The sequence below is a fragment of the Homalodisca vitripennis genome, unplaced genomic scaffold (genome assembly GCF_021130785.1).
Source record: "Homalodisca vitripennis isolate AUS2020 unplaced genomic scaffold, UT_GWSS_2.1 ScUCBcl_58;HRSCAF=869, whole genome shotgun sequence".
Taxonomy (NCBI): Eukaryota; Metazoa; Arthropoda; class Insecta; order Hemiptera; family Cicadellidae; genus Homalodisca; species Homalodisca vitripennis.
In genome coordinates this window covers 166,852-181,281 of record NW_025776175.1, presented here as the reverse complement: position 1 = coordinate 181,281, position 14,430 = coordinate 166,852, and the positions used below count along the sequence as shown (strand labels likewise).

General features: G+C 41.8%; 1 protein-coding gene across 1 annotated transcript; it reads left to right on the top strand.

The window, feature by feature from the left end:
- The first annotated feature begins 8,189 nt into the window (after positions 1-8,189).
- LOC124370207 (MFS-type transporter clz9-like) lies at positions 8,190-9,350 on the top strand. Its single transcript, XM_046828499.1, has one exon. The coding sequence runs from the start codon at positions 8,190-8,192 to the stop codon at positions 9,348-9,350; it is 1,161 nt and encodes a 386-aa protein (XP_046684455.1).
- Positions 9,351-14,430: the final 5,080 nt, after the last annotated feature.

Genomic DNA, 14,430 nt, shown 5'->3' with positions numbered 1-14,430 from the left:
TCGGTGCAACAATATTAGAAATTTGTGAAAAACTGTTGTTGTTCAACAATTTGTTGTTGGTTTCCACAGCTAAATTGTAATGTTCAAGAAAGAAGCACTTTAAAACGTCTTCATAGGAAGGCAGTTTTACTTACAGGTAGTTCCTTTGGGTAACCGAATATCGACAATAAAACTCACTACGCGTAATTTTCTTGGACAAAAGCCATGACACACAACACACACTCAACTAAGTAACACAAAAGAAGCTTTGACACTGACAAAAGCTGCCGAGTCACTGACGCGAGCTCACAAAATGGCGAAGCAAAGCGTACACAAACGCAAGGAATTGTGGGTTGGGTACGAGTGGTGGGGGACACGGTACAGTCACATACAAAACGAATCATTCCGCGCGGACGGCAGTGTTGTAAACTGCGCCTTTTAGCGTAATTATCCGTTATTTAAAGCTGTTTGCGCTACCGTAAACATTGTTTTTTTAAACTGGTTCATTGTGTATTTCTGTTTTTCTAAGTCAAATTATACAGTTTTTTCACTATAGCGATTGATTATTTAAAGTTTTTACACCGGAGAAAAATTATAAAAAATCCAAGTTTTTTTTCAAAAAACGAACTATTTTAATTGCATTGCGCTACCGTGATATTGAAAAAAATAATTTTTTTTTCCCAGTTGCATTTTATTTATGAAGTTATATATGCAAGTTTTAAGCGGTATAGCACTTGAAAAAAAAAAAAAAAAAATTTTTTCAGCCCACCCTATTTAGTAGTCAATATCTGTCAATGCCGTAATGTTACCATTCATGCCCACTGTCGACATGACGTCATTCAGTATTGGATAATAAAAAAAAATTAAAAATCTGTATCTACACTGCAACGTTCTCCCCTAGGGGAATTGTGCAAATGTCCGGTATCACTCAGTGGAGAAAGGGGGTGGTCCTTGACAGCGCGCCGTAAGGGTAAAGGGTAACCTACGATTAGTACTTCTTCTTCTTTAAGGTTGCTCGGTGAGGGAAAGGGCACCACCTTGTTGTAGGACAGGTAACAGGCAGGGCTCCAACAAGGAACAGTACCCCTGCTCCAAGGAAAGTACCAATCAGGCTCCCTACTACCATACACTAAGCTATTTTTTTGTCAACCAGGCCTTTGGACTACACAGATAGTTGTATTGAAATATTCTGAATATAAGGTTAAATATAGACCCCTAATACTTATGCGAGGTTATCTAAATCCAGTTACTAGGACTGAACAAAAGAAACAAAACACTCAAATGTTTGCAATTAAACTAATTATTTATGTGCAGGAATTGTATGACATTATCACAAGTAATCCAGCCTTACAGTAAATAAATGCTTTTAGACAGAAAATAATTAACAACAAATATAGCGAAGATACAATGTTACCACTTATTAGAGAGAATTACAAATGGCTAAATGAACTCTAATTATGGTAGGGAGCGCTCCACTTCCTCAAAACAACATGCAACATACATAAATAAATGCAATAAACACATGCAATAAATGGCCTAGACATGTAAATAATAGACGACACAAGTAAATATACTAAAGATACACTATAATGCACTAAGGTGTGCAGTTAACGTCTGGAGGGTAGCGTTGAACCAAATTTTAAGGGCTCCTTCCACAATACAAGCTCCTGGGCCAGAATTAGACATCAGTCCGCGTCCGACTCACTAATCCATAAGAGCACTCTGTGAAATAATCCAAATCTGTACTCACCAACTGGGAGTCACAACACAAAAGGCTTACTACGTCCGGTCCAGACCGTGGCGCGGAAGAGCGCGGCGCGGCGCGAGCGGATCCGCGGTGCGGTAGTGGTAGGTGTAAGGCGGCACGGCTAGGAGCAGATCCCAGTGTCAGGGTAGTGCAAGCTGGAGTACCCACTAGCGGCTCGGCAATAAGTCCACCAGGAAGTGTACCAGGACAAAATCTCCCAAAAAAAGCCCTTGGCCACTTTATTAGTCGGCTCCCGAAAATCCAGCGAAGCTGAAGGGCTCGTAGACACACACAGCACCGACGCAATCCAGTCACTCGCAAGCTTCCTCACTAATCAATCCACCAGCTGTTTGTTATCAGTTCACCTGCCGCAGCGTGTCGTCCGGTCGTGCGGTGAACAGTCCACCGGAGATAAAAGGTTACTCAATGGGCTATTCTTTTATACAGAACAGGCAAGAGTGACGTACAGGCATTGGTATAATTGGTACTATGTCGGCGCGCTACGACATTAATGAATTGAAATTTATATAATGTAGAGTGATCAGTTCTACATTATTTATACCATAACTCACCATAAACCGCACACGTCACAACACTCTTTGTACTATAGATAATAAAATACTAGAAGAAAAGAAAAATATTTAAAAAAAAATAATTTGGGCATTAATTGGTTAAACATATTGTATGGTTTCACAGAAAGATGGATCCACAAAACAGTCTATCGCTCAAGCTGAGTCTGTTATGGAATCAACTAGGTCGGAAAAGCCAAGCCTGAACAAAGAAAAACCTGGTATGATAACTTAATAGCCTTACTTCAAAATTTATACACCCTAGGAATGGCTTCAGTTGAGAAATAAGTTTTCCATAACCGCCCTAAAAACAATACAAGAAATAAAAGAGGATTTAACCCCAATGAACATCATATTCACACTAGGCGTTAATTACATTTTCTAAAAAACATATATTTGAACCAAATTGATCTAAGTCAGGACAAAGTACCTTCATTGATTGCAGAAAACAAACCTTTTAATGAAATTATGCACATCTTAAATCCTTTGTTAAAGAAAAAACCTTATAAGAACCGAGAATTCGATATAACAAGTACAATCAAAATAACTCAAAACGTTGATAAAATGTTACAAAATGAACTTACATTTCAAACCGCTAAGGCTACTGATGCAGATGCTAATACAGAGATATGACATAACGTAAAAGGGAAAAGCAGACAGGAAAGGAACGCGAAACGAACTAAAAGATCGCTGTCTTCATTGAGCTCTTCTTCTTCATCCTCTGACCAATCTGATGATGAAAGCGATTTCACCTCTCTTTTTGAAACCGATAAAAGAAATAACGCTTTTTTATTATTTAAGAATTACAGTTTTTAAAGAGAAATAAGACACAAAATTGTATCACCTGGTGAACAAGGTTCTCACTTAATCAAAATTGAAATCACATCCACAAAAGATTTGAAAAGTTGTAAAAGTCCTAAGGACTTTTGGGAAAAGGTTTCAAAAAAGGGTGCTTCTGCTGGACAATAAAAATAAAGACGATGTTGATGTTCTGGGAACACTGAACAAAGTGTTATGTACCTATGGGAGAAAATTTAAATCAATAACATAAAAAAAACTGTGTATAAACCAAAAAAATCTAGGGAAAAGGTATAAGAAGTAAATAGTCGAGGAGGAGGAACAGAAAGTAGTGAATGAAGAAGCGTAACGTCGGATGTTAGCGTCATTTTTGCATGGTTTGATAGGTAAACCCGGTGAGGTAACCAGGTTTAGGTTTCCGGAAAACTGGGAGGAGGCAGTAAAGACAGTGATCATAGTAGAAGCGGATTAAAGGAGTAAGCCCGTAGTGGAGGATGCTATGGTATTTGCAGTACAGTGTTGGAACTGTAATAAGCCGGGACATGTAAAATCGGATTGTAGGCAACCCGTGGGGAATAATTTTGGGCCGAGAGGAAGAGGCGCGTATGGGTTATCTACCTGGCCGAGGTAGAGGAAATGGAAGACCTCAGGAGTTTGGTAGAGGTCGCGGAGGTTAGTCTTAGAATACGTATAAAGGCCGTGGACAAAGATTGAGGGAAATACAGGCGGAAATAGAGAGTGAGGGTGTGGTCCAGTAGCCGCAACACAATCAGAGAGGGGTAGTACGCAATATTTATTGTACCCAAAAAACTAATGTTACGCCTAACTCATTTAACACTTTGACTACCAGGCATTTAAAGTGTACTTTTACCTCCAGCCCAAGTGGCTTTCATCATTTTAGGCGTTCGCTACCATATGTATATATTTGATACGCACAATAACTTTCACTCAGTCCATGTGTATTTTATTTATACACACGAAATGGTCATGTTTCTGCTGCTGTGTATAGCTTATCTGCACACCTATCATTACAACTAATGGCTCTTTATGTTGGTCTGGGCCCAGATTGCCACTGGTTGCAGTGGTCCGGGGATTGGCCACCAGAGCCAGCACTAGTCATTCAATGTTTTGGTTTACAAACAGAACAACAGAAAGGGGTTAGGTAAAGTGTGGTTTGTGTAACTTAGTGCTTATTTTATTTGTGTTCATAATGGATTCGGATACAATTCGCGATGAAATCTGCACAAGTGAAAATGAAATGCAATGGTTGTTCCAGTCAATACCTGTGTTTGGAATGTTTTTTCAAAACTCATAAATCAGTGCCCAAATATACTCAGTAGGCCTTTACAAATGGTTTTTTTTCAAGATAAATTTAGTGCTGTAATGTTTTTTACTACTCTTATAAAATTAAATTTGTATTTACATTAGATTGTTTACTTATTTTCCTACATTGCACAAAGAAATTCAGGTTCCTGGGGTTTTTTGTCCCATCTAGCGTACATGATTTTATTACCCAGGCCCATGTGTATCATATTTTTATACACTTCATAAACAGCTCCCTATGGGCATTAGGCTATTTTTTCATGTATTCACATATTCCTGTACCCATTACCAGTACAATGAGACGCTTGGACTATATTGGGTAGGCACTTAAATTCATAACATTTTAAAGTATAATTTCACTGTGTATAAAACAAATACACATGGGCCGCCCATAAACTTAAGTGCGTATATAAAATAATACACATGGGAGTTAAAGTGTTAAGTTAGCCCAAAGTAGAGTGTTTCAATTGTAGACGAATGGGACACTATGCAAGTGTTTGAAGAATTCAGACGCAAAATTCTGTGGCGTTAAACTCCAGAGGTCCGTCGGTGTAGACCACCCTGCTGAGGGACCTGAAATGCACAAGGAATCTTTTGTACCCAGTGTTTATGTGGATGGTAATGAGGATTTAACCATTCAAGCTGAAATTCAAGGTAAAGTGTTTACATTTTTATTAGATTCAGGTGCTAAGATTTCATTCTTGAGAAAGGGGGCATATATGTGTGTGCCAACAGAGACTTGTGTTAAGGCGGTAGGAGTGACAGGGGGAAAAATTATTTATGGAGAACAAACCGTGTTAGTGAATTTTAAAGGGGAATACTTTAAGGTTAATTTCTTTATTTGTGAAATGAACATTCCTTACGTTGGAATTTTGGGAGTTGATGCGTTTAAAGGTATTAGGTGTAATTTTGGATTTTAGTGGAGGACAGGAAGTCCTAAGGGTTGATACTATTCAGACTTTGAGCCCGTCGATAAAGGATCCTATTGACGGATGTGTGCAGGTAATGGAACCTATGAGCGTCGCGAACTAAAAGGAACCATTTGGTGTTGTGGAAGAAAAGGGAAGGAAACCAGTAGTTGGAGCTCATGTCTGGAAAGTGGTCATGCCCTGTGATATAGAAGTTCCGGAACTTAGCGAAATTTTAGTAGCATGTGTGTTAAAGCCAACAGTGGAAGGTCAGAGGTTTGTTAATGTAGATGAAGTGTATGTTGAACCAGTTTCAAGTGAGTTGCAAGTGCGTAGTAATGAAGTTGTTAATATTTGTGTAGCGAGAGTAATTAGCAAATTATTTAAGGATTCAGGTGCATCGTTAGTGCAGTGTAGACTTTTAAATCCCCATAGGTCGAGTGTGGTGTTGAAAAAAGGGAGATGGCTAGGTAATGCCGCAGAGGTGTATAAAGATAATGTTGTTTGTATTATGTTGAATCAAGAGTTGTTTGTAAAGAGTAGTAAGAAGTATGTTAAAAGCTCGGTTGAAGAGCAGGGTTGTAAAGTAATTGCGGGCAGTTCTGTGGGTAAAATAATGGAAAAGGAAGTACTTGTAGGCGGGGTAGTCTTAGAAAGTGATAGTAAACGTGAAGGCGAGATAGCCTTGGTAAATAAAAGTGAAGGCGGGTTAGCCTTGGTAAATAGTAATGCAGGCGGGAAAGCCTGGCAGAGTAGTGATAGCGGCGGGGAAGCCGTGTGTTCGTAAATTAGTAAGGAAGCAGAATTAACCTTGGGTAAAGTAGCAGCCAGTGTAGTTAAAAGGGAACATACTGAAATGTGGTCACAGTTGCAGGAATAGACAGATAACTCGCTTTCGCTCGCCGGGGGGCTCCGCCCCCCAGGCCCCCTTAGGGGTGTTACTTTAAGTTCGGGTTCGAGATCAATTTAGGTATTAGCTAATTTTCTATTAGTACAGTTTTTGAAATCAGGCAATTTTTTGAGAGTGGGTAATTTTATCAGACTCAATTGTATTTGGGGTAGATAGTAGTTGTTCAATATTCAGGTAGGGAGAAAAAGATAGGATTTCAGTGAAAAAAAGGTGAAGAGGCTGATTTATGAGCTTGATATCAAGGATATTATAAACTATTGCATTTGATCATTTCCCAGGGGGGGGGGTTAAGAGATTTGGTGACTGGTAAAATTCGGACATGAGGTCATGGCAGGAAATTCCCTGGGGGGGTTTAATGTTACCAGGGGGGTTAACACATCAGGGGGTTGAATGTACAGGAGGTTATCAGGTCATACCAGGAAATCCCCGGGGGGGGGGGTTAATATTACCGGGGGTTAATGACACACTTGGGCCTTTTTTAGAGGGTATTGTGTCTGTGAACATAATAAATATTCCTCTGTCCCTATCTACTATTGACGCTTAGCTAACGCTCAGCCAACTCCCGAAGTCACTGAACCTTTTCTGTAGATCACGTGATTTCCTAAATCCCGTTTAAAATTTGTTTTGAGTTACGACCGACCGTTTAGCCGCTATCAAGCCCGGAATGTAAATTTTTAGGCGAAAATGTCCAATATTTTCACTTAATCGCGTTTTGCGGTCAAACTAAGGGAAATATAGTAAAAAGTCACTGGACCTTTTTTGTAGGTCATCTTATTTCCTAAATAAAACGTTAGTCTTATTTTGACCTCCGACCAATGGTTTCGCCGCTATCGACCCCAAAAACAAAAGTTTCGCGTAAAAGTTACAACAAAATTGTACATAATCACGTTTTTCGGCCAAACCAATCGAGATAGGGCAAAAGATTACTGGACCTTTTCTGTAGATCGCGCAATTTGCTAATTTGATGGGTCAATCAGATTTGAGCTACGACCAACGGTTCGGCCGCTATCGGGCTTGAAACATTATTTTTATCGAAAAAATCTCTGGAATTTCAAATGTTCGAGCGTTTTGTCGCTTAACCATGGAAGATAGAGCAAAAAGTCATTAGACCTTTTTTGTAGTTCACTTCATTCCTGACTATGAATTTTCCGTCAGATCCGAGCTAGCTCCAACGGTTCGCCCGCTATCGGGCTTACAAAAAATGCCTGCAGGGGTGAAGAATGCGCGATTTTTTGGGAATTTTTTTGAGGGGTTGAAAATGAAAAATTCTCACTTTTCGGGATTTTCCTGGTGGTTACACGTGGAAAGCTATCTGTGTACCAAATTTCAAGTCTCTAACTCATCTGGAAGTAGGTTAGAATTAGTATACGTGAGTGAGTGAGTCAGTCAGTCAGTCAGTTACACATGCGGTTGTATATATAGAGGTAAAGGTGGTAATATGAGCCCTGTAGGTATTATGAGCCCCCAATATATCTGGTCATACAGCGCACGCAATCTAGTGGGGATCGATGGAAACACTGTATTAAGTTCCTGTTTAGGCCGCTAGAGCACTCTGGTTCAGTTATTGATGATAGTTGGTGGTTGCAACAGGTGTTCGTATTTTCTTCAACTAAGAAACTTTAAAAAGGTACTTTTTAGCCATTAATTATGATTACTATTCGATTGCAGTAACTCTAATAGGCTAAGTAATCTAATAGAGTAGGTTTTAAGCTTTGATTTATTGTGGGTGATAAATAATTCAGACAGTAACAAAGATAGATTATGGATGAAGGAAATTCAATATGGCGATGTCGGTAATATGAGCCCCCTTCTGTGCCTGTTATATGAGCCCCATCTTTAAGGGGCTCATATTATATGCACTACAACTTGTGTTCCTACTTTTATTGTTTCAGATGCCACGAAAGAGTTTAAGCAAGGCACCTAAACCTAAAAGAAAAAATTGGAATACCGATGATATGGTCATGGCAATAAATGCGATTAGGAACAAAGAAATGGGATTGAAAAAGGCTTCTCAGAAATTTTCTGTCCCAAGACCGACTCTGCAAAGACTTGCTCGAGGTGACAAGCCACCAGAAGAAGCAGCTGCCACTCGTCTGGGAAGGAAAACTATAATGGGAGACCAGCTGGAAATGGAGCTTGTTGAGTACCTGCTTCAGATGGAGAGCAAGTTTTACGGTCTCACCAGACAAGATGTTCGCAGAATAGCTTACCAACTTTGTGTAAGAAACGGGATAAAAAATCCGTTCAAAACAGAGGGGTTAGCTGGTAGGGCTTGGTTCGACCATTTTATGAGGCGGCACAAGGATGTATTATCTGTATTGAAACCTTCAGCAACTTCATTTTCAAGGGCAAATGGATTCAATGAAGAGGCAGTAAACAATTTCTTCGACATCTTAGAAGCTGAGTATAGGAAACACAAATACCCAGCCGACAGAGTTTTCAATGTCGACGAGACAGGGATATCTGTGGTTCAGAGTAAAATTCCCAGAGTGATTGGTTTACGGGGGAAGAGACAAGTGGGAGCTCTTAGCTCAGCTGAAAGAGGCTCTCTTGTGACTGTCATCTGTTGCATGAGCGCAGGGGGCACTTTCATTCCGCCCATGTTAATTTTCCCAAGAAAAAACATGACAGATCTGCTTATGAAAGGTGCTCCACCAGGGGCGATTGGTAGGTGCCACCCTTCAGGGTGGATACAATCAAACCTGTTTACAGACTGGCTACGCCATTTTATTGAGAAGACTAAGCCAACAAAAGAAGATCCTGTACTTCTGATCCTAGATGGTCACAACTCTCACACAAAAAACATAGATATTGTGAATCTTGCGAGGGATAACTTCATATCAATCATTAGTTTGCCCCCACACACGTCACATAAGCTACAACCGTTATACAAGTCATTCCTGGGGCCACTAAAACACCACTACAGTGAACAAATACGCCGGTATATTCGACATGGCGAAAAACGAGTGGGACCCTATGACATTGCAGAGCTTCTAGGACAAGCGTACCTAGCTTGCCAGACAGGGTCGATAGCTGTGAATGGGTTTAAAACAACCGGATTGTATCCATGCAACAGGAATGTCTTCACTGCTGCAGACTTTTGCACCATCATCTGAAGAGACATTCGACATGGAAACCCTACTGCAAGCAAGAAAGAGAAAGCCGACACAGCCTCAAATGGTACACAACTTTGAACACTCAGAGGAGGACGTCGATGATCCTGAAGAGATTATCCAAAGTCTAAGTGAGGATAACCCGCCCGAGACCGAAGCCCACCTACAACCCATCACATCCACCTTATTTCGACCGTCCACTGAAGACCTAGACCTTGCAGGTCCATCCGGTGAATGTGGAAAACAACAACATTCGACAACTGCTGTGTCACCAAAGGATATATGGCCTGTACCCAAACCTAAGAAAAAAGTTTCAAACAAAGGACCGAAACCGTCAAAAGCTGCTCTGGTCACATCATCACCCTACAAAAATGCTCTGCTAGAAGCAGCGGAAAAAAAGAAATTGACTGACGCTAAAAAAGAAGAATCAGAGAAAAGGAAAAAGGAAAAAATCCAGTCTGCAACAAAGACAAAAAAACACTGTCAAGTCTGTAAAACGGAAAATTTTCGGAGACAAGGACTCAGATGAATCGGACTGCTCCGTCAATTCCGGAGAGTCAGTTTTGGAAATGCCTGTGGGAGTTGATAATCCCGGAGATGAGCATACGCCCTGTATGTTTTGTGAAGGACTTTACTCAGCCGATCATCGAGGAGAACTGTGGATCCAGTGCATGATGTGTGAAATGTGGGCACACAATGATTGTGCTGGGGCTGAAAAAGATGTGTATGGGGCTGAAAAAGATGTGTATGTTTGTGACTTTTGCAGACCATAAAATATTTTCTGTTTGTTTACACCTTTTTTACACTGTTAAAGTTTTGTAATTAATAAAATACAATTTTCATATAGGATATTTTTGTATGACTGTCATTTTTAACACTCTTTTCCATGTATTTACTTTAGGGGCTCATAATACCAGCACAGAAATTTTTTTTAACAATACGTCTTGTTTTGATTTTTTATTTTTTATTTCACTTTATGTTTAATTAATTGACTGCATTATTTATAAATATATTCACCAAATGTTCTAGTTGAAGTCCAACACAAATAATTTGGTAAAAATAAAAAAATAAAATTATTATTTACAAAAAAGAAAGTAGGGGCTCATATTACCACCTTTACCTCTATTAGACCACAATCCACTAAAGACAATCCCTGCCGACGTAGACTGCGATCGATATCGATCAAGGAAAGTGTATACGCTCTTTCGGGGTCAAGTGGGCTCCTTTCCAAGTGGTCCTCGCAAAGGGTGTCACGGAAGGAATCCCACAGAATTGCTGCAGGAGCACCCATATTACAAAGGAGCACGAAGAAGGAACGAAGTCTCGAAGCGACCATAAACCCAGAAGCCTCTCGCAGCGCTTCGCGGTACTCATCCTCGTCTTCAATCAAGCCGAGCTGACGACAAACCTCCTGGAACGTACGGCAATCAGGACCACCGCGTGACAGGAGGTCGGAGTAGCCGCGACAAGGTGTTGACAAGAGGAGCATCCGAAGGTAGTAGAGTTCTCCACGATTAGGCGAGACCCAAAACACTTGATGTTCATATATCGGTTCTGTTTTTGGTCTTTTGTCATGAATAATGTAGTTCTCAAAAAATGTCAGGTAAGTTAAACTGTCGAAAGTCTTATCAACAGGTCTGTTAAAATACAATATTAACTTGGAGCTTGATCTAGTTATCGCGGAGGTGAGATCACCGGGACGAAAACAGACGTGCTGTTTACCCTCAAGATGGACGGGTAGACACTCAACTGTCGGTTCTGACTTTGAGATTGGGAAGTCCAAGAGACGCCAGCATGCGTCGCTTGCACCAACCATTCTCTTAGTGACATAGTGTTCTACCTCGTCCTCTTGTTGCCACAAAGGAGTGACGGTGACGTTTTGAAGTGATCCACCCTTCATCAGGTATTTGAATAGATACTTGATGACGCGACGAGTAGACGCAAGCTCCAAGTTAATGTGTGCTTCATACTTTAGCAGTAGTGCGGCGTTATATGGCACAACCCATCCATCGTGAACAGTAACAGACCTGTTGCGTGACTTGATTTGACCAGTATTACTATAATCCCGCCTGTACTGAACGAATCCTCTATCATCTACGTGGGTTGTCTGGCATGAAGGCTTAGGATAGAACTTTGTGCAGTGACCCTTCACAGCGTCCCAGCACAGGAAGTCGGTGCGATGATCAGTGCCACAAGGACCGTGGATCATGTGCTGCAACACCAACTTCCTGAGTCTTCCACCGGCTTCTTCTTCCGAGGGGATGTCCGCGCGGATTGCAGAGTCGATTTCGTCTGCTTGTACTGGACCGTCTCCGTCAATCTTAAAACACAATGTGGGCGTGAGGAAGGCCCCTCATTTGCATTTCGATGACGTAGACGATATAGTTCGTGCAGCCGAACATCGCTCCGCTCCGCAGATCTCGAAGAAGCTCGAGGAGTTTGATCTGGAAGACTCTGCAAGCCGTGCTAGGGTCACTGCGTCCACTGCCGTGAGGACACGCTCTCTTGTTTTCCTCCCAAGTCGCGCTGTAAGTAAACGTGAGGAAGTACGTTGGTGAACCCAGGCGTGTGACGAGAGCCATCGCGTTCTCGTAATGGATCTTCATGTACCTGGGCCCACCAGTGAACGTACTTGGGAGGTAAATCTTTCCAGGCTGTGCCCCACCCTCGCCTTGGACTGTTTCATCCCGAGCGATGTCGTCGCTAACCTGCCTTCCTGCCGGACCACTGCGTTGAGCGTCAAGAAGCTCGTTCAGTTGTCCTATCCGCAAAGCATTTTGGGCTGAGGACTTTGTCTGTGAAAATTTTATAAAACGAAGTCTCTCCTCTTCAAACCTAGCAAACATCTCGACCTGCCATGCTTGAGAAAGACGGCCAAGATAAGAGAAACGAGGATTGGAGAGTAAGAGACAACGTGAATAATTATATTGGGAAAGTTTTTTGCCGTTATTGTCCAGCATGCCGATGTGCCAACCCAAAGTGCCTTGCGGATATAGTAGTGGATACTGGAAGGGCTCCATCACAGGACTAAAGAGATCGATGGTAGAAGGTCTTCCAGCTCCCACTTTCCAGACGGTGAGCCGTCGAGGCTCAGTGACTGCATCTTCGGAACTAAGCACGGCGTGCACTTCAACACCTCTTTGCCTGTCACCAAGAACATTGCCATGAGTAGCTCGACTTGTAATCTGGAATTCTAAGTGAGCGTTGACCGAGGGCTCATCACTCAGCCGGCGAAATTCGTGGACATATGGGTTCAATGAAACCAAGTAGTTTTTAATGTCGTCCACTATGTCGCCATCAAGTGATCTACTCATGGCCATGTTCCTGCGTTCTTCGCCGTCGTCGATATACAGGCGGCACCGGTTTACGAATTGGACGTCACCGCCCGCAGTAACAAACCTTTGGCCGGGGGCGTCCAAGCTGTACACCTGGTGGTACATCCTCCCTTCAATTTTGAAGAATGATAGGCCACTTGGGTGCCGGTATCCGCCAGAAATTTCGAGGGCACATAGAGCAAAGAGGTCATTGTAGGCCCGCGCTCTATCGAGGAAGCGGCGATTAGAATAGAACGGTGCATTAAGGGGCGGTAACTTTGTCACATTATATGCGCCCACTCCACAGCACCACTTTTTTCTGCTCTCCTCTTCCTCGAACAGAGGTGCTTGGCAGTGAGGACAAATGAAAACGTCATCACACCAAAGACTTGTTTTTTTCAGTTTGTATAAATTTATGTCATAGAGTAGTACACCGCTCCAATATGCCATTGGTCCGTGGGCAACGATGAGACGAGCAAGTGAGATAGGTAAGTAATGAAGTTCGGTAAGTTTTGGATTATTAAGACGAAACAATCTAACTCTGTTGTGACATGCGTCAAGGTGTCGTTCCTCATACCGATGAACGGCCTTCCTGTGGACATCAGGATGAAGTTGGTTGTATTGACGAACAGCTTTCCTGTTGACTTCAGGGTGCTGTTGGCTATAACGCTGGACAGCATCGCTGTTGACATCAGGATGCTGTTGTCTGTAACGGCGGGCAGCATCTCTGTTGACCTCAGGGTGCTGCTCGTTGTATCGGCGAACAGATTCTCTGTGGACTTCAGGATGCTGTTGGCTATAAATACGGACTGCTTTCCTGTGAACTTCGGGGTTTTGTTCAAGATATCTACGAAGTGCGTCACTACTTGCTTTTGGATTTCGTTGAATGTATCTTCTGTTCGCCTCTCTCACTTGCTCGTCTCTCTCGTTGTTGTGAGTGTTTTGGGGCGTCCACGACGTACTTTTTTCGGTCTTCCAATCGTTTTACATTCTTTCTTACTATTTAATGGGGATACAATTATTTTAGGGCTCATTTTCAGTTTAGGATCGTCTAAATATTTTTCTTTATGACCAATTGACAGTTTATTACTTTTTTGTGTCATTATTACAAACGTCGGGGAATTTGTTTGGTCAGGTTCACTGTCATTAAGAACCGACGGACAAAATTTGAGTTTTGTAACACTGAACTGTCTCACTGACCTAGTGATGGGATCGAAATCACGTCACTGATATTTTTCACTGATATTTGAAAGTCACCGTGGTAACTGATACTCCAAGGCGTATGATATCAGTGATTAACGGTGACCGGTGACGCTGCTACCCCGGCGCTGTTCCTCCGTAACTGTGACTGTGACTGACTGTGACGCTGATCGGGATCGGTGGCCAAATCACGTACTACTCGCTACCCACGCTGTTACTTACTTCTGTCTTGTTGTCTTCTGCTTCGACTGGTTCTAATTCTGTTCTGAGTCTGACTGCTATTTCGGGCGCGAGTTAGTTAGACCTATGATTATTGTTTCTTAGGAATAACGAATTAACGATGAATAGATCAAAAACAAGTCCAGTGTGGACATTTTTTACACCTGTTTTAAACAGTGACCGTGTTGCTGTTTGTAACATATGCAAACAACGACTTTCATACAAAACCTCTACTTCAAATCTACGGAAACATATGAAGTGTAAACATCCCACTGTCTCCTTGGATGAAGCTACACCAAACACATTTCTGGGTAGTCAAGAGGTAAGAAACACTTGATTTATAGCATTCA

Excerpts from the sequence above, each read along its gene's own strand:
- LOC124370207 (XM_046828499.1), top strand. The coding sequence starts at position 8,190 with ATGGTCATGGCAATAAATGCGATTAGGAACAAAGAAATGGGATTGAAA.